The following is a 20,552-nucleotide window of genomic DNA, read 5'->3' as shown; positions in this document are numbered from 1 at the left end:
TTAGTATACCAATCAATTGATTAATATTGTGATTGGGAACTGTACCTTATGAATGCTGAAGATATCATCATCAGGGGCGATTTAAGTTTTTTGAAGTTGTGAAAATCAAAGAAACAAAATATTGAAGATTTTAATGCTAGAATAAATAAAAAATCAGTGAAAAAAACATATGATTTTGTTGTTTTGCCAAATTTGGCGATCCAAATAGGGTGTACCCTATCTATGCCCTGTGGTAATGATTTGAAATGGTTAAAAAATAAAATCACTCATATATTGTTGCCAGACAATTATTCTAGTGTTTAATTTTAGAATAAACCATAATCATTACAATTTATTTTGTAGGGTCAAACTCCAGAAGGACAAAAGGTTGTTGGAGAATACTCAGTGCTTGAGGTAAAATGTTTCAGCAATATTTTACACTTGTTTGTATGATCAGCAGCTACACCTCCAAAGATTTTGTTAAATAATTGTGGAGTCGATTTGTTGCCTGTATAATAATTTTTGTCATGTACAATCACTTTTTTAAGAAAGATTCCTATATCTTTTTAAAAGAGTAAAGCTATCTTTTATATGCAATGATAGAAAGAAGATTTGGAGTATATTTCAATGAGACAGTATCAAAACAACACAAAAACAACACAGAAGACGATAGTGAGGCCAATGTTTTGTCTTAAGGTCATAAAACTTTCTAGTAAAATTTTCATATTCCGACTAAAGTGTTTTTCAGTATGTGCCTCCATCTGCTTGTTCAGTGGTTATCCATCTGTCCTTCTTCAGGTTAAAGTTTTTGATGAATTTAAAGTGCAATCAACTTGAAATTTTATACACATGTTCCCTAGGATATTATCTTTCTAATTTTAATGCCAAATACAAGTTTTTTTTAACCCAAAATTACACTCTCCACTGAACATATAAAATGATAGTGTGAGTGGGGCATCTGTGTACTAAGGATACATTCTCATATACCCATAGTTGAAAATTTTACTTTTGATTTTAAATGTTTTCCAGGATCAAGCCTTGCAGAAGAAGAGGTGTTTAGAAACTTTATTTTACGTCACAGAAGTTGAAAATTTATTACAGGTAAGTTAATGATCACATATATATGACCTAAAAGACCATAATTTATTTTTTTCGCATTTGTCATTTTTGACTTATGACAAGTTAAATGTTCACAACAAACATAATGACCCAATAAACTTCATAAAGAGGTTATGAGATATAATTATACCAATTAAAACATTTATATAACTTTCTAATTGAGATAGCTGCACTGTTTCACCTGAAATTAACTTATTTAAGTGTAGTGACATTTAGCCATTAAAAGAACCATCTGGTTTATAAAAAAAAATTATTATCTGCTATTATTTGTAACGGGAAATGGTATTGTCAGTGCTCTCTCAGGTACAATTCTGGCCAGATGTTAATGCCTCACCTACGATAGTATAAGTAGAAGGGGCATTATGTTTTACGGGTGGTGGCAATAATAAAGTGCCTTCCAAAAAATATACAATGACTAAGTCATAAATACTTAAAATTATCATTGAAAAGTAGATTTTTTTAGACGTCTTCTTGGAATTTCATAGAATTCGAAAGCCATAAACCTTTAAAAAATACTGTTAATTTTACTCAAAATTTTTACCTGTTAATCAATCACATAAAAGAAACATTTAAAAGTCAACATAATTTTTCACCTGATTTTTTGGTCATAAATTACATGTAAGTTAGTCATTAAATGATTATGAGATGTGATATGACATTGTGCACCAGTGTTTATAGACTCTCCTGTACAAAGGTGCACATTTGTTATGTGGTTGAAGAACTAACACATGTAACTGTGGGAAAATATGTACAATTTACATACTTCAATGAATGTTTCTAAACATACTAGTCGATTTCATCCCTGAGGGTCTAACAATCAAATAACGTGCACTTTTGTGTTGACATATAATATTGTAGTCAATTTTCTGTTTTAAACTGTATATAAAATGAATAATTATTCAAAACTGTAAGGTGTTTCTACCCTAATCAAGAATTGCCTAGCTTTATTAGGCATACTTTCTCAGAGTTTTTGGTTTTCAATGCTCTTCAATTTTGTATTTACATTTTCTTTGGCCTTCAAACTGTTTCGTTCAAGGTTTACCAATGATTCTAATGTAGAAGGAATATACATCTAATGAACACAATTATATGAATTTATAAGCCTAATTTCTTTGATCAGTTAATCTAAAAATTGTATTGATGATTGTTGCTCGGTAAACATCCAGTGGGTGAAAATAAGGCGGTAAATCAACTATCCACCAAAGACCTAATGATATAGCTGTAAGCAGCTGTATAGTTGTCAATAATTAGAAAAACTCATACCCTAAAGTTATATAAAAGGCCTTGAAATGACAAAATGTAAACACTACAAACAAGAAAAAATAACAGCCTGATTTATGTACAAAACAAACAAAAAACATATGGTCCGAGACCACAATTGTCGTCCCTAGATTTTCGTTGATCACAAATATAGTCCCTAGTGTTGACAGTGGGTTACTTGCCATTAATTTTTATACCCCTTGAAGGCCTTCCAAATTTATTTCTCCATGTTAAATGCCTCAAATTGTAAGTAGGGGGGGGGGGGGTGAAATTACACTGTAAAAAAAATTTGGGTCCAGAATTTTACAGGAAAGTAGTGATTTAGTCCAGGTGAAAAAGGTTAAAAATGAGCACTTCGGAAGCTGTTAAAGGATTTCATGACACCCTAAACACAAAATTGTCCATATTTTGAATAAGAGCCGATGAAGTTTTCTATAATTCTGATATAATTTGTCTGAAAAGTAGTACACACACTGTAAAAATTTCATTGAGAAAGTGCAGGTGGGATTTTTTAAATTTTCATTTATGTTCTAAAAGAAATGCACTACGAATTAATTGTGGTCTCAGACCATATGTAAGACAACAACTTCCATTGAATTGCATGGGTAACATGTTCTTGAAGACGATTTTACTGGTATTACATCTACAAGAGCCTTTTTGTTGGGACTTTTCATCATAAATGTCAAACTATCTTCTTCTAAATGCAGTAATAATTTTGTACTTAAAATCTCTTTATACTGAAACTTGCATGTTAAATTGGTGCTTGAGAATATTATGTACTTGATGACATGTGTGTTGAAATGTTCTGCTATACAACTTAACCATAGTATGTTAATTTCTAATCTATTTATAGAATGTGCAGTCCGATTTCGAGGAGCGAGCTATGTACCTCACAGAGAGAAAGTTGGTGTTTGACAGTATGCACAGGGAAGAGGCTCTCAAGGTTTCTTCTCGTATGCATAGGGTTAGTATCAAAGTATTATTTAATTGATGTATAGGGATTCCCCAGGCCTTAAAAATATGTTTTCCCATGGTTTCATGCCACAAAATTAGAGGGTCAGACTTTTTAGTTTATCACAAGTTAGAAAATATGGTCTTTAGTGGGTCATGTTTAATTATTTCTTGGATTGTTTTACAAATTGTAACATTTTGTATGCCCAAGTAACATTCTTGATAATTGCTAAAGGAACATTATGTGTTAATCACCATCTTTAACAATATTTAAGGGGATAATTTCAAGAGTTGATATTTTTGCAAATTTTAATGCATAAACCTAATACCTGGGATGTAATGCGCCAATTCAATGCAATCAAGGCAAGATTGAAATTCACTGTACTTTGTATCTACAAACTTTGTGTATGAATTTTTTGTGTGCATTAAACGTGATTGCAAAATAAAATAAAATTTCTATGTTAACAGTAGTAATAAAATTGAGAATGGAAATGGGGAATGTATCAAAGAGACAACAACCCAACCATAGAAAAAACAACAGCAGAAGGTCACCAACAGGTCTTCAATGTAACAAGAAATTCCCGCACCCAGAGGCGTCCTTCAGCTGGCTCCTAAACAAATATATACTAGTTCAGTGATAATGAACGGAATAATACACAGAAATCTGCCTCTTTCCAGTGAAAAATCTTAACTTACTACAATAAATAGTTACTTAACAGGATTATGTGTATGCTATGAGAGTGACATTACTACAATATATGATTATTTTACAGGATTGTGTGTATGCCATGCGAGCGACTTGGAGCTGGTTAGGACAGGTTACACAGTGTTTAGAAGTTCACATGAAAAATGCAGGCGAATATCATCAGGTAATAATAGTCTCTATGTGAAATTTCTATTTTAGAATAGGAATTGATTATTAATATTTTTTGTCAGAGATATTTATTTGTGTCCACACTTTTGGAATTAAAATGCAGAAAAGATTTTTCCATCTTTTTGTCCAACAAATATTTATTTCACACTTTTTTCCAGACTAAGGGAAAATATTGACTTTAAATTTGGTCAAAAGCTAAACAGTGATGACTGTTTACATTTGAAAATTTTTCTAATCTGTCTAATTTTGATTTTCATGTTGGCTGATTGTTTGAATTTTTTTAATAAGTTGAATGGAAACAAAACATTTTGTAGACTTCAAAACATTCCAAAATCAATGCCAGTTAAACCACAAATTTTTCACAAAAGTGCCACAAGACACAGCTTGGAAAAGTTAAAAATGCTGGTATTCTAGAAAAATTCTTTTATTACAGAAAAATAACAATATGTTCAATTTTTTTTTTTCTTCAGTTTTTCCATGAGGTACAGTTTATACATGAAGATATGCAGACTTTCTTAGGTTTACTAAACAATAGTAAAATGAGGGCATACTTACAACCCACTAAGCCAGACATCATGATCCAATACTTCAAAGTTAGTTTACATATCATATTTTCTTTATTTATACTACTGTGGATTCATCAATATTCGTTGGATACTGATTTTCATGGATTTCGTGGGTACAGGTGAACCATGAAATTAAATCTACACCGAATAACAAAATTTCTATAGTCTTAATTATATGCAGACTTCTTTTAGATATCAATCCTTGAACATCCATGTTTTACGTTATCAACAAAAATTGGTACCCACGAAAATTTAACAAGATATCTAATCTGCTCCTCTGTATTCCTAAATGAAAGACGAGTCTTTTCAGAAATGTGAACCAAGATATCTTATTTGCTTGCTTTAATACTAAATGAGAGACAAGCCTTTAAATAAAATTGTTACCGAAAAAGAAATCTCTTTTGATATAACCATTAGGAGATGTTGTATGAATGCCAAGAGAAGGCCTAGGCTATCCACCTGTTAAAATGAATTGAGCTAAAATAACCTACTGTACGGCTATCAACTTTAATAAAAAAAAAACATACCATTTACTCTAATGTGATATAGTGGGTCTCAATGGGGTCTAAGTGTGACACAGGATTGCCAATTTTTTGTAAGTGTGACACATGTGTGCCGTTAAAACTGGAAATGAAGTCTAGCTGGACACAGGAAATTACAAAAAAGGTAAATTGCTAACATAGATAGTGTAAGTGGGATACAGTAATCTGAAAAAGCAGTAAGCAGGATCGGGGACTAAATGAGACCCCCATGTAGAGTAAAAGAAATGTCTATAAGAAATTGTTACCAAAGATATGTCCTTTTGAGATAAACATGATAAACGTGAGATGTGGTATGACTGTCAATCTATCCACAATGCATTGCCAGAGTTTAAATGAAGTGGAAGTATGCAATTTTAGGTGCACCTTCAACAATAAGAAAGACTTTTACCATATGCCCTGTATACTCTTCAGTGATATCAAATTAATGACGTGTCTTTTGAAAAATTGTAATTGAAGATATTTGTTTTGCCTTACTCTGATATGGAATGACATCCCTCTTATGCCTTTCTATTTATTTGTATTTCAGGACATAACAAACAGATTATTAGATTATCAGGCCAGAGTGGAAGATTTAGGCCAGAGGAGTACATTAGTCCACCCTATCTATCTGAGAAAGGACCCTCCAGTTTATCCATTGAGAGCTAAATGTCTGGTCGAATATTCCAATCAAGAGGTATGTATAGGACTGGTTTATAAGTGCTGTGAACCACTTGTTATATGTAAGGCTCAAAAGCTACATAAATTATATCTATATTTAATCTGGAGGACTAGTGTCACTAGTTTGTTTCAGCTGTGGTCCACCCATTGTCTGAAAGGGCCAACCTCTATATGAATTATATGTATATTTAGTAAGACTTGGTTAGACTTCCGAAATTGTTCTTTGATGAAGATAGTGTATATATAATATATAATATGTTCTATCCAGTAAACTTTTTGTGAAATATAATAAATTTGAAATGTACAAAAGTGTTCAAAAAAGCAATTAAAATTTTAAAAGTATGTTTTTATTTTTGTGAAACATATCCCATTAAATACATCACAAATATTTCTTCATTTACAGAAGTACTCATAGTGGGAGCTTTGATTAAGATAAAGTTAGGTTTCAGGAAAATTTTTTGAATTTTTTCTTCATGTGCATAGGATACCCTCAATGTTCTTATAATGCTATCACAAAAAATGTAAGATTGAGACATCCCATTTCTGTATCAAGAAGAAATGTTTGGATCCTTTTAAATTGGGATTGCTATATCTTAAGGCTATCACCAACTTAATCCATTGTTATCTCTTTCAGATCAGTCTGTCCCCAGGCGATGCCTGTATTGTATTAGACAACTCAGATGCAGACAAATGGCAGGTTAGTATCATGCAAGAAATATCTGGGGCGGGGGGGGGGGGGGGGGGGGTCTGAAACATGATGATTTTTAGCTGCATGTGTTAGTATATTTGTATTAAATTAGAAATATGTGTTAATGACACTTTTCAATTGAATGAAATAAAAGATTAGTTTAATTTAACTATCAGCATAAGATGAGAAATATAAGTAAAAACTTGGCCAAACCCAATTCCAATACCAAATGGAAAAATAACAATAATTAAAACATTGATTATATCAAAATAAAATCATTTTGTCCTTATCTATACATATTCCAAATAAATCATGATACTATACTTACAAAATACTTTCCTAATTTGGAATAACAAACCAGATAAAGTAACAGGACACATTTTATACCATCAGTCAACTCTTGGTGTTTTTTTTTATCTGGTTAGAAAAATATTTTAATTTCAATAATTTTTCAAACTCAGGTCCCAAAATGACTTTTGTACTAGTTATAAAAACTGAATGTATTTCTATAATTATTTTCCTATTTCAGATAAGAAAATCAGATGGAACTGAGGCTGATGTTCCTGGTGTTGTATTGGTTATCCCTCCTCCTGACAGGAAAGCTCTTCATGAAAATCAAAAGTAAGTAACAGGGCATTAACCAAACATGGATATTATAATACTTAACTAAAAAATTAATCTATAACACATGTATTGTAATGCAATATTCTTATGTATGAAAACTAATGGTCCAAAAACTGGTTCACGTTCAATATCGTAGTTTCTACATAGGGCTACATAGATTTATGATTATTGAACAGGTATTTAGCCTAGCTGCTACATAGATATTGATAGCAGCTAGGCTAGCTTCATGTTCAATGGTCACAAATCTATGTAGTACTACGTAGCATTATTTAGCTTCTAAGATGATGAAAGCAACCCTTACCTTTTTTGCCAGTCAAGACCTAATCTTAAAGGGCAATGACTGAAATGGTATTTAGGCTTTAGATCATGAAAAAAAGTTGTACAAATAGTTTCTGTCATTTCAATTAGAATAAGGCTTTTATTCACTATTTTTTGTTTGCAAATCTTTTCATGGAACTAACTTGTGAAACGTGTCTCTTGGCATTGTCCTATTTTCTGCTCTTTAGACAGGTTTCTCATCTCTTTGACATATTCTCTGTTTCCATTTTCAATTTCATAAAAATATTTTATTTTACAGATTAAAAGATCAGCTGGTGATCAACTGGGACACCACATTAAAACGTCTGTGTACACAGCTCACACAGTATTTTACAAACTCAATCAAAGAGACTCCTTCAATTGATGTAAGTATTTTATGAACTCAAGATTGTCAGTTTTCCTATCGAGGTTCATTTGTTTTCTCTGGGCACTCCATCTTCCTGCCACGAAATAGCACAAAATTGTTGAAAGCAGCATTAAAAACCAATCAAAAAGGGGAAATCCATAAAAACCTGACAAAATCAAAGTTTATGAAGTACATCAACCAATGGAAAAGTATTTGAGAATCTTGATCAACCAGATTCTTTCAGTTGATGTAAATATTTGAGACGTAGGATTATTGAAGAAATAAAAGTCTTCCACATAGATATTTGAAATGTTAAAATGAAATTTTGATAAAACAAAGATTTGATTGTAATTATGTATTTGTATTTTAAACCAAATCTATTCATAATATATAAGCTGCCTTACACCCCAAAAAAGTCTACACTTAATAAAGTAATCATTTGCTTAATCGAAGTTATACATTTTTCAGATGAAAAGTTTATCTGCACCCCAAAAAGCTGAACTGATGAAACTTATGAATGAAGCTGTTCAGATTTTACGACCAGTTACCCATGACGACAAAAATTTCCAGGATTTAATGGGCAGCGTGACAAACTTTAGAAAAATCTTAAGTCAGTTTAAACCTGGAGAAAAAGATGCCAAAAATATCTCTGTACAGAAATGGCAAACAAATGGCAGAGTTATGTTACTATATAAAGTAAGTACAACACACATGTGTTTCTCCTAGCAGGGCTTCAAATCTCTTGAATTCAATTGCTTTAGTTTACCAAGAAGTGGATGCTGGTGGGAGCATTCATGGGCAAGATATTTATGGACACATATTCTTGTTTACTATTTAGTTGAATCATAAGTGATGTATCATCTCTGGCTTAGTCATCATAAAACTTTCGAGCACAATTATCTTACTCAAACACAGCAATCAACCAATCAAAGTACAAGATTTGGTGTTTCTATCATCAAATTGAATTTCCTTCATAATATCAGATCTAAGTGGATAAAATATTTTGCAATATCATTTCCACTTGAAAAATATTAAAGTATTTGTTCCTTACTGAATGAAGAGTATTAAAGAGTACAGAAAATATATTTCAACTGGAACAGCTATTATGGCATTGTTTTCTTCTGTTAAGTAGAACAAGAATACGCTGACATTTCTAGCACAAAATCTGTACTTAAAAAACCCAATTATGACTGATTTTAGTAACTGCAGTTGTTCTTTTATTTACCAAAGTTGGTTTGCAAAATTTTGTTTTATACATCACAATAAATACAGAAAGGATATTTCTGAATGCATTTAACAATTTAAGGGGTGATATTAATGAACTGTAAAAATTTCAATTTAAATAAGAATTTTAATTTATTGTTGCACAAGATGATTTTTATTTCCTTATGTATTTATTTGTTTTATAGAATATGTACTTATACTTCCTTATTCATTGATATTGACCTTGTAAATTATGTATGAGGCCATCAACACTGTCTTTTTTCTCAGGTTGTCAATTTTTTGTCACACCCTATCTAATTTAGTAGAAACTATGTTGAATTTGTGACATACTAGTAGATAATTTTTTTCTCTCCCTGAAAAAAAGTTTGGTGTGTGTTGAGCAATAAATAATAAATGAAATTTTATATCCTTTGTTAATTTTTATAATGATTTCTGAGTTTACATGTACAGCTTACTTGATAAAAATCATTTGCACAAATATTTTTTTTTTTTTTTCTGTTTTTATTTCTTTTTTTGTAATGTGTTTATTGGCAAAGAACTTCATATATAGTATAATTATAGTAAATAAGTTCATAGTACATCAGCAAAATCGAGACAAGTACATAAAGTTGATATTTTGAATCCTTCTATAAACTTATATTAATATTATTAATAATTTTAAAAAAGAATAGAAAATCTAAATCTAAGGTAGCATGGATTGGGTAAATATTTTTATTACGTGAGAGTTAGCTTATAAAATCATTCTATTAGTTGGATCCAGGGGTTCTAGCATGTGTATGCTCTTTACAATGGTTTATTTTTATAAAATATTATTTTTTCAATGAACAAATTTTCTTTAAGGTAATTTTTTAAGGCTACACTATTTACTTGTCCACATTGCATTTTTGTTTTGTATATATAATATTTGGTTAATAATATTATGAGATTTCTTATGTAGTTTTTTTCTGTTTTCATTTGCACAAATATGCTTTCAAAAGACAAATAAAGAAATGATTTTTAATTTCAGGATTTTTTGACATATGGGAAATCTTACAAGGACAATGTATCCTCCAGCAGAGGTCAGGAGCAACTAATGGTCAACACTGAACAAGGACATATGTTTCAATCTAAAGCTTATTTTGAAAGGTATATTTATCTCATTTGTCTCATTTCTTTGCCTAATTAGATTTCATTTAAAAGCCTATGTGACAGTTTGAAGTATGGTATTTGTCTTTTATACAAATTGTCTTATTTATTTTTTTATTTTTTTGTGTACTGTTCCAACAAACAACTTTACTCAGTTATTAATGAGAAAAAGTGGAAAAAACAAATCTTTTAATATTTTGTGTAATGTAGCAGTAAATTGATTAAAGACCACAGTTCTATTTACTTTTAATTGGTACAAATATTGAAGTATCGAGGAAAGCTGGTTTTATCATTGAAAGAATTTTGTTATTCTGCTAAAGAATAGTACAAACATAAAGAAAATTTGGAACAGTTAAATTTGTGGTACAGAATTCATGACAGTATTGGTAGCCACTGAAAAAATGACTAATCGATAGAAAAGAAGAAAATTGTTGCGAACTTTAGAAACAGAACATAGCAATTTGCATAAACCAAACAAAAGTTATGAACAAATTTTTACCCCAAAAGGGGGATGTGGTATGATTGCCAATGCAAAAACTATCCACCAGAGTTTTAATATAATATAAATCAAATGCTTATAGATGAGCTAAATTCTTTAACTAAAATGATTTAGTTGATTAAGACAAAATGATTATTCCATTAAATACGATTTCTTACAAAAACTTGACATTATAAAAAAGAAGATGTGGTATGATTGCCAATGAGACAACTAAAATGACATTTGTTTTATGTTCTTTTAAATAAATGATTTGTATTTTTCAGGGTTTTACCAGTTATAGATGTGGATGTGAATTCTAAAGAAGCCATACTGACAAATTTTAAAGCAGACATGATCATAAATGAACGACACAATGCAAAACGACCCGTTCCACCACCAAGAAAAAAACGTCAGTCCAGACAAGCATCATTAGTGGCCTCTAGTGGAGAAAATTTGAGAGATATGCAGGACTTCATGGAAGAAATCAAACCATTTACAATCTTAGGCGTTATTGATCCAAAATCAAAACAAAAATTATCTGTGTTCCAAGCGATGTCTCAGGGTATGCTAGATTTGTCGCAAGGGACTTTTACAAATCCCTCAACAGGAGAGGTTATGACTATTCCCGAAGCCATACATAAAGGATTTATTCTGGCAGACTTTAGTGAGAATCTGACCAATGGGGATAGCCATGATGGATTTCATCCAATGAGGAATACTTTAGATACAAGAGTATATCCCGTGTCTGGTGTTATTGACCCTCGCACTGGAGAATGGATCGGGGTCAGACAAGCGGTCAATGCCGGAATACTTAATCCAAAAACAGGAAAATACAGGAATATTGTCACCGGAGAGGAAGTTGATTTTCTTGAAGCAATTCAAAATGGCTACCTTGTTGTTGATCCGTCTGCTGTTGGTGATTTGTCAGAAAATGGAGTTTATACTTTTGTTGATCTAGTAGATGCTTCTTTTAAAGTTAATGGTGTCATTGATCCAAATAGTGGAGAGGAAATCTCATTGAAGAGAGCTATTATGGATGGAGTGGTTGATATTACAAATTCTATCTACCGAAATCCTAATACAGGTGAAACAATGTCACTTGAAGAGGCTTTAAAACAAGGCCTGATTAAGGCACAACCAGCAACAGATGCTGATGTAGAGAAAGGAGTTGATATTATAACAATCAAACAGCTTCAAGTTAAACGACAGAAATTTGTTCCTGGTGATGATAAAATGTCAGGTGGATTAGATAATGTGGATGGATGGAAACCGGATCAGAATCAATTAATGTTTGATAAAGTTAGAACGGTGTTGGATCCTGATTCCGTAACTGTCATTGATCCCAGTGATAACTCTCCTATGACCTTGACTGAAGCTTTCGAAAAAGGTGTGATTAATTTCGCTAAAGGTGAATTTCATCTGCCGAACGGTGAAGTTTTAACCTTAGAACAAGCTGCAGCCAGGAATTTTATTGATCCTGAAGTTTTGAAAGATTTATTAGAAGTCTATAATCAATCTAGTCTGGGTGATTTATGTAAACAGGGTAAATTTGACCCAGAAACAGGTCTCGTCACAGATCCACAGACCGGAACAACAATGTCTTTAGAATCAGCCATTGCACAGAAACTCATAGATCCTAATCAAATATTCATTTATGACGTGCCTTCACAGAAACTTATGAGTCTTCAACAAGCCATAGATGAAGGCAAATATAATCTATCTGTGGGGAAATATGTTCACCCTAAAACAGGTGAACTTTTGACCCTTACTGAAGCAGAAAAAGCTGGTATTGTCAAGTGTTCTATTGATCCGGAAGAAAGATGCAAAGTCGCTAAAACTCTTGAAAGGTTAAACAAATTGATGGATACTTCAGTGAAATCTGCACCTTCACCATTTTCTGATGGCAAAATGTCATTGGAGGAAGCTATCCAAACTGGAGTCCTTGACCTTCAGAAGGGACAATTTACTGACCCAGTTACTGGAGAGGTTATGACCCTGGCTGATGCAATTAAAGAACAAAAACTTGATCCAGCAGCTGCAAGTCATCTGATCAAAGCACTTGATAAATTATCACTAAGAGAAATGATGGAGGACTTAAATTATGACCCTGACACTGGTTTACTTGCCCCAGGTAACAGTTCAAGGCCAATTTCAATGGAAGAGGCTCTAAAACAAGGACTCATTTGTCCGGAGAATGTTTTCTTAGTTGATAAGGTCAATGGAAGAATTACAACTCTTGGAAATCTGATTGATGAAGGAAGATTTGATCCTAAAGATGGAACATACATTAATCCAAACACTGGAGAAAAACTCACCTTAGCTGAAGCTATTGAGCAAGGTCTTATAGAACCTAGCATTATAGAGGAAGACTTCATTGACACTTCTGTGACCTTGAAAGATTTGATTGACAGTGGAAAGGTCAATCCAAGGTCAACTAATTTTGTTGCTCCTAACAATGTTAAAATGTCTTTGAGAGATGCCTTAGCAAATGGATTTTTGACTTTGAATTCTAAAGTGAAATTAGATCCAAGGTCAGGATGTGTACAGCTGGCTTCTGATGAGGAAGTTGTTAAAGCTTTGTTAGATGTGAGAGAGAGCTCTGATTGGCTACAGACAGTTGAGCAGACGTTAGGAACCAATGACAAAGCCAGTCAGAAGTTGGAAAATCTAAAGCAACAAACAGAAGACTACCAGGTAAGCATATTTCATTGTATTTCAAGGTTACAAATTTGACCTTGTGTCAAGTTAAGTAGAAAAATCAAATTTGCTTACTGTAGATTCATTTAGACTATTTGTGGGATTCAAATTTTCATGAGCATAAGTAAACCAGGAATTTAGATGAACAACAAAGCACAATATAAATTGATTTTTATGTGGACTTGGGCAAAACCAGAAATACAATTTTTATGAAATACAATTTTTCCTCAATCCTTAGTCCTGAAAACAAATGAATCCACAGTACGCAGAAAATTAAAGCAAATTATGTTAAAGTTTAATATTTGCTCTTCACAACATCCATGATATCATTCATTTCAAAGTTGTATCAAACAAAAATATGACAATGTTATTTTTTTTAAAAACATATGTTTAACATGTTAAACAAAATTATGACAACTTCTTCCAAACAAAATTAAAATGTCTGACATATTAATGTTTTATACAAAACATATGACAAATTTGACTTATCAATATTTAAAAACGTGAGTTTAAATTATTATGTTCACAAATTTCTCGCATTTTTCGCATTAATATAAACCTTGCAATAATTTCTGAATTTACAGTACTTTTACATAAAATAGTTGACCAGTAGTCCTTTCATTTAATAAGATAGCATGGTCTTGGACACAATAAAGGTGTACATTAAAGAGATACCTACCTGTCAGTGTGTAGGTAGGACCCACCAGGTGTTAAACCCTTTGATCTTTTGTCCAGGTAGTTTATAAGATGGCTCAAGCTATTATTGGGATGATAGATTTATATTTGAATTTTAATGGTCTAATTGAAGAAGGTACAATGACTTTGAAGTGAGTTAAGAAGATAACAACAACAACTTCCAAATCTGTTTAAGGGGGATTGGTTAAAACTAAGAAGATACTAAATGGCAATAAAAACTCATGTTGAAAAAAAGACAGCAGCATGGTTAAAGAATAAAAGACAAATATTAAATACAGTGTAAAATGCCTAATCTTGACACCTCTGAGTATTCCAACATCCTGCTTTAACCGACACATTTTCATGGCCCCAAAAACTTGTGTCTCAAATATATCCCAATGCACATTGAAATTTATTTTGTTTCCAAGAAGGAAACATTGAAGTAAAAAAAAGTTACAAAAGAGGTGTAGAAAAAGAATGTTCACCATGGGGAAACCTTGTTCATAGCAACAGTGTGTTCATCTTCAGTTAAGGAGGTTGTGGGTTCAATCCAGGTCCAGATCAAACCATAGAGAATTTTTTTATGACAGCTTTTTTTTTCGCTAAGCATATAACATTCAAGTATTAAACCTCATTAGCATGTACTCTACCCCATGTACTGATTGCCACTGGACACTAAACACTAATCAATCCATGTTTGATAAAGGTTCATCTGAAATAATGTACAAATATTACAGCAAAATCATGATAGACCCAAGTGTTGGTTGGTGCTCTTAGATTTTCAATTATTAATATGAAAAATGATTCATATTGACCTTTATCCTAAGTCTTTAGGGTATTAATTTAAATAGCTGTATATGTGTCCTAGAGATATGATGACTCAGTGAAACCGTATATTGATGGGAACATTTACTGTTGTAACAGCTTTATATGTGAACAAAATTAATGATCATACAGACTAAGGGGAGATAATTTAGAAATTATTTCAGACTCAGTTTTACATTTGCACATTTTTAGCTGCATCAGTGTTTTCAAAGAAAAATTAAAAGTTTATAGATGTACTGCTTTTAAAATGAGCTGAGACATTTTTCTGACATTATACACAAACATGACAAACAAAACAAGAGGAATAAATCAAACAAAAATTTGGTCTATAAATCAGTTCTCTGGTTCATACTTATTGTGAACATTCATCATGATGTATATTTCCAGGTATGAATTTTTGTTTGGTATAAATATTTGAAATTTAAGAAAGAAAATTAGTCAAGTGGATATTATTTTTGCATGAACCCTTATATATTGGTGAGTTTTGGATGTGTCTATGGGCCACTCGATATCTCTCGGCCGGAAGTCAGAATAAAATTCTCGGAACTTCTCGAAAGTTTTCTGTCATTTATACAGGTCTAAACAGGTTGTTATCAACGGCTTTGATATGGTCCCTTGATGGCCCTTGACGACGCAATTATATCTGTTTTAAAACGACTACTGTACACTGTGTGTATCTGGGTCAATTATAAAGTTGTCTCGATAACATGTAAACTAATTATGTTTGAAGATTTAACCATGGGATACTGACTGTGTATTTCATTATAGACTTACGTGGAGAACATACTGGTTAAACTATTTATATTATATCGGAAAACAGAAAGATAATATTCTTATCAAACGTATTCAATTCAATCGGAATGAAAGAAATATATATATATAATATAAAATGTATTTATGTTTCTGAAGAAACTAACAATGATTGAAATCAGAATATTTTCAGAGTTGCAATTAAGGAATAAGTATTTTATATGACAAGATACTCTGCTTTGGTATTTTTAAATATTCATTTGTAAAGGAAAAATAAAAATAAAATCTAAATAAAGTCTTGCATCCTACAAAAATAATGTTTACAAACAATAATTATTATATTTTTACGTTTATTATCTCATATCGTTTTAGTTTTTAGGTTTGATTAGTAATAATTTTTATTTTTTTGTATTGTAATATAATCATAAAACGGAAAGTAAGATGAATTTATCAAATATTTAGATTTTAAACGGTCGTGAATAAAAACACTTGTGTGTTCTTATTTCATAAAGCATTATTTTAAATCCTTGCTGCTCACAACAACCATAAAAATAATTTACAATATTCACAACAAAATTTAATTACAATCATAATGTTGATTATTTTATACTGTTTTAGTATGGATTAAGTTGATTTTGCTTATATTTTGTATAGTAATATATTCACATAGTGGAATGTAATAATTTAGAAATAGATTCATTCAATAAATACAATGTCGATCCGTTAATACTTGACATTCGTGTTTATTAATGTTATATGTATATTCAAAAGAATTTGAAAAAGAAAAACTAACAGGACGTTAGGTCATTATGAAACTTTAATTCAATTTTTGTTTGTTTGTATAAAAATAGTTTACATTATAGCATCTACATATTTTTACTATGGTATGGTTTTGAAAATTGTATTCATTGTGTTGACCTACTATCTTATTATAGATCACATTTCAAAAGCACACTATCGTTTTGCGTTGTCAAAAATTCGGGAATAAAATGTCAATTCGAATTCAACTATTATATTAAGATATAACATCTACCATGAGTAAAGACAGCTTCAAATACGAGTTGGGTATAAAGGCATTCATGTAGGAAACAAAATATAAAGATATGATAGATAAAATAAATGCATCCAGAATTCCAGATTATAAAACAAACTGAGTGCATAAATTTATATTGCGATAGGTTTGTGTAATTTGCATAAGTCATCCGGTTAGTAGAAATGAGAATTTGCCAAAGGGTTATAATTGGAAAAATTATGTACATTCCCAAGTAATAAATATAATAGTTTTTTTAAAGAAAGCAACTTGATTTTTCTATGAAGGCTCCATTGCTTACAACTTAAAAATGTTCTTGAATTTCCAAGTTGATTTCCCTTTATGATAAATAGTACAGGGTCCATATCATTGGTCACTGAAGATTATCAAATTCAATGTTAACAACAAAAAAAGTCAAGAAACTAACAATTTAACACAACACTGTCGCAACTTTTATCCAGATATACAACATGTACAAAATTACTGTAAAACTGACCAACCACAAATTACCACCGGTAGGCGATAAGTATTTTCTAGTGTTACACAAATTTCTGTAAGTCAGGCAATTAATCAAGAGGCCACCATACTGAGTAATTGACGAGTACCTATAATTTAACTATGTCATTTTCACCTATACACACCTGACTTTGGATCGTTAGCACACCTGTGTAGAGATTTGATATTGTTTATGTCAGGTTCTTGTGTTTGGAGATATAAGATTCAATGTAGATATTTGTGCTTTTTGGGGATGAAACTTGTGTTCATGTATAAAACAAAATATGGATGTAGAAAAAAAGGATTTAATTTGGCAGGATTATCGTTCTGTGTGGCTCAAATGCAAAATATTGTAAGTAAAATAAAGTCGGTATATTTTATATTATATTCAATTGATAAATGCATATTGATGAAAAAGTTAAAAAAAAAAAAAAAAAAAAAGACAAGTCATATATATTGACTCATAGTTTTTAGCTTCTAAGTAATTTGGTCTCAGATAGACTCTGGAGGAAAGATGTCTTATTAGAAATCATACCACATCTTCTTATCTTTATAAAACTCCCTCTCCTTTACTAAAAAAGGAAGAATAAGCAAAAATTAAGAAAGTAAAAAATTGAATGCAAGGATTTTTTGTCAAAAATAAAACAAGCTAAGCTATTGTTTGTTTACATTCTGACTACATATTTGTCATGTGTGTATGTACAAAAGTCGGCTAATTTTCAAACATTTCAACAACTTAAAAAACAATATTGATTTGTGTTTAAAATTTCTTTGGAATGTATGGCCAAAAAGTTTTTTGAATTAGCTTTTGTTTGCTGTAAAAGTTGTGCAAGTTACAGAAATGCACATTCTTGCTATCAACATACCCTTATAAGGTTTTTAAAGTTTTAAGAATTCATTCATGAAAAATATACTATTTATTGTTATAATTGACTGATATTTCATTCACAAAATGTTAATTATGTTTGAAAGTAAAAATGTTAAATGATACAGATTTTTCTTTGTCCTCAAATTTTTCCATTCATAAAGAGATGATGTACCAGGGGCTATGTTGTGCAAATAGGAGAATAAAATTCATTCAAGCAAATCCTAGTCAGGTCTGTTTTTATCAATCATGTTATTTGAAAAAAAGAAGTATGTGAAAAAATGTTTGTAAACACTAATTGTTAAGGCCAAAAAAAGTGAAATAGTTTCTGGCCACATCGTAGAAAAAAAAGGTAGTAGAAAGAATAATATTTTTATTTTATAATATTCAAAAAAATATTTAACATATGCATATATACTATGTTCGGAAATGTTTTGTTCATTGACCAAAAAATGTCAATAAAATATGTTAAGGTAGGCATGAAAATTTGGATAAGTATTGAGGTAGGAAAGATTACCTTTAGTTTGTTTTGCCTTATAGGGAAGATTGTGCCACAAGAACCTGTCAATTAATTGGTCTTATATATACCACAAGTATTGACAATAGAGTGCACCTTTTTATTGCAGGTTTTACAAGATGATATTTCGAAGCATGAAGATGAAGTGAAGACCTCCATTAAACAAGCAGAGGAGTTGATAGAAAACAATCGTACTGTGGACAAGAAAGATGATGGAGCTCAGCAGCTACAAAAACTCAAGTTTAACACTGCTGACCTTAAAGTTCGCTTTAATGATGTAAGTCAGATATTTACTACAATATTGTCAATTAGTTGTGTATATCCATTTGTTTTTGTTGGTAGAAAAATTTAAGATTGGAAAAAAATCTGTTTATGTCTTTTTTGTGATCAATAGTTGTGGTGTATTCTCGAAAGCAATGATTTTCTGAATGAAATTTTGGATGTGGATAATTATCATATTGCATATATGTCCCAATGCAGCACTGCCAATTGTCATGGAAAGGCAAATTCAATTATTTTGGAATCATAATTATATTTGAGATTCAAGTGTTTGTGAAGTGTTTGAGTATAGGGAGGTTTAGTTGCTACATATATATGTCATTCATGTTTTGCAGATGGTTGTTTCCTTTGCAATCATATTACATCTCCTTATTTTATATTGTATGTAGACTCAGTTAAAACCAAGAAAGCAAGTATTCCTACCCTTAAAAATTAATAGAAACAAATGCATAGTAGTGTAATGTTCAATAAAAAACGTTATTTTTTAAATCAAATTAGAGGAAATTGAAAGACCACTGTTGAAAAAATGCTGGAATCTAATTTTTAAAGTGTTAAAAAAAAATTTCAAGGATTTTTGTGGAGTTTGTAAAAAATTCTAATCAAAAAGTGAAAGCTAAGGGTTGTTTTGGTTGTCAGGACTTAACACTGAAAACAAGTAATTAATTTCTATTAGATTCAGAAGTTCATCCCAAAGGTGATAAAGTAGAGAAAACATCTTAGCTTAATGTATTATACACTGGGTTCAAATTGACCTTTCTTTTTCAGTGATACATTTCTCAATCCTATTTTAATAGTATGTTTGGTTAAAATCAATTCCATGTACATGTATTGTAATACTGCATGTAGATGATTTCCTACATATTTATGAAAGCCTTTTTCAGAATTACAGAAAGGCAGTATTACATGGTCTGTTTGAAAAATGTTATTCACAAAAACAAAACTCACATCTTTAAAAATTTGGAAAGCAGTATTTATATCTGCTTTTTCTTCAATTGCATTCATCAATCTTGAATTTTTGTTCAATGTCCAATAAATGCGATGCATCATCCTTGCTTGCAAAAATGATAAAATTTACAGTATATAAAAGTTTTGAGATAGCATGGTAAATCTCGACCTAGACTGACAGTATTTACATGTATGTTTGATGTAGACTTGACATAGGTTATTTCAGGGATGAATTATCCTTAAAACAAATAATTAATTGGTTTTAGATACTAGAGTTTTACCCAGAGGTAATACACAATGTACATACATTGTTTGGCCTAATTGTACATGTTGTATGTCAAAGTACATGTTTTATGGACAACATGTCTAAAGTACCTTTTTACCAAAAAAAACATTTACATGTTATTTATATACATATATAGGTTCAATATGTAAACAACAAATAATTTTGGTTAATTTTGAGGACATTTTGTCAATCTGTGAGACAATTAGAGAACACTTTAGCTCTTCTTTATGGGTCAAGCCTGTAGATCAATGGATGTACAATTCTATGGGACTTCTTGACTATGTTATAGCTGGAAAACAATTTACCAATTCTTCATGGGTAAATATACATGATATATAGATCCCTGGATGTATAATTCTATGGGACTTCTTAACTTTATGTTGTTTGGAGAGCGTTTTACCTTTTATGGGTAAACTGATAGATCCATGGATGTATAA

The 20,552-nt window shown here is 31.0% G+C and overlaps 1 protein-coding gene across 11 annotated transcripts in view; it reads left to right on the top strand.

The window, feature by feature from the left end:
- Positions 1 to 20,552, top strand: part of LOC134695419 (dystonin-like) — a 131,023-nt gene that overhangs the window by 32,906 nt on the left and 77,565 nt on the right. For all 11 annotated transcript variants that reach the window (XM_063556663.1, XM_063556664.1, XM_063556665.1 and 8 more), the window contains 13 exons: positions 343 to 393; positions 1,009 to 1,080; positions 3,212 to 3,322; positions 4,083 to 4,178; positions 4,654 to 4,776; positions 5,818 to 5,964; positions 6,583 to 6,645; positions 7,166 to 7,257; positions 7,838 to 7,943; positions 8,393 to 8,620; positions 10,155 to 10,273; positions 11,036 to 13,445; positions 18,715 to 18,882. In XM_063556663.1, coding sequence (XP_063412733.1) covers positions 343 to 393; positions 1,009 to 1,080; positions 3,212 to 3,322; positions 4,083 to 4,178; positions 4,654 to 4,776; positions 5,818 to 5,964; positions 6,583 to 6,645; positions 7,166 to 7,257; positions 7,838 to 7,943; positions 8,393 to 8,620; positions 10,155 to 10,273; positions 11,036 to 13,445; positions 18,715 to 18,882 — 3,786 coding nt within the window. The remainder of the gene's footprint in view (positions 1 to 342; positions 394 to 1,008; positions 1,081 to 3,211; positions 3,323 to 4,082; positions 4,179 to 4,653; positions 4,777 to 5,817; positions 5,965 to 6,582; positions 6,646 to 7,165; positions 7,258 to 7,837; positions 7,944 to 8,392; positions 8,621 to 10,154; positions 10,274 to 11,035; positions 13,446 to 18,714; positions 18,883 to 20,552) is intronic.

This window comes from Mytilus trossulus, chromosome 13 (assembly GCF_036588685.1).
Source record: "Mytilus trossulus isolate FHL-02 chromosome 13, PNRI_Mtr1.1.1.hap1, whole genome shotgun sequence".
Taxonomy (NCBI): domain Eukaryota; kingdom Metazoa; phylum Mollusca; class Bivalvia; order Mytilida; family Mytilidae; genus Mytilus; species Mytilus trossulus.
The sequence above is the reverse complement of the archived record's forward strand: the minus strand, read 5'-3'. Positions and strand labels throughout refer to the sequence as shown.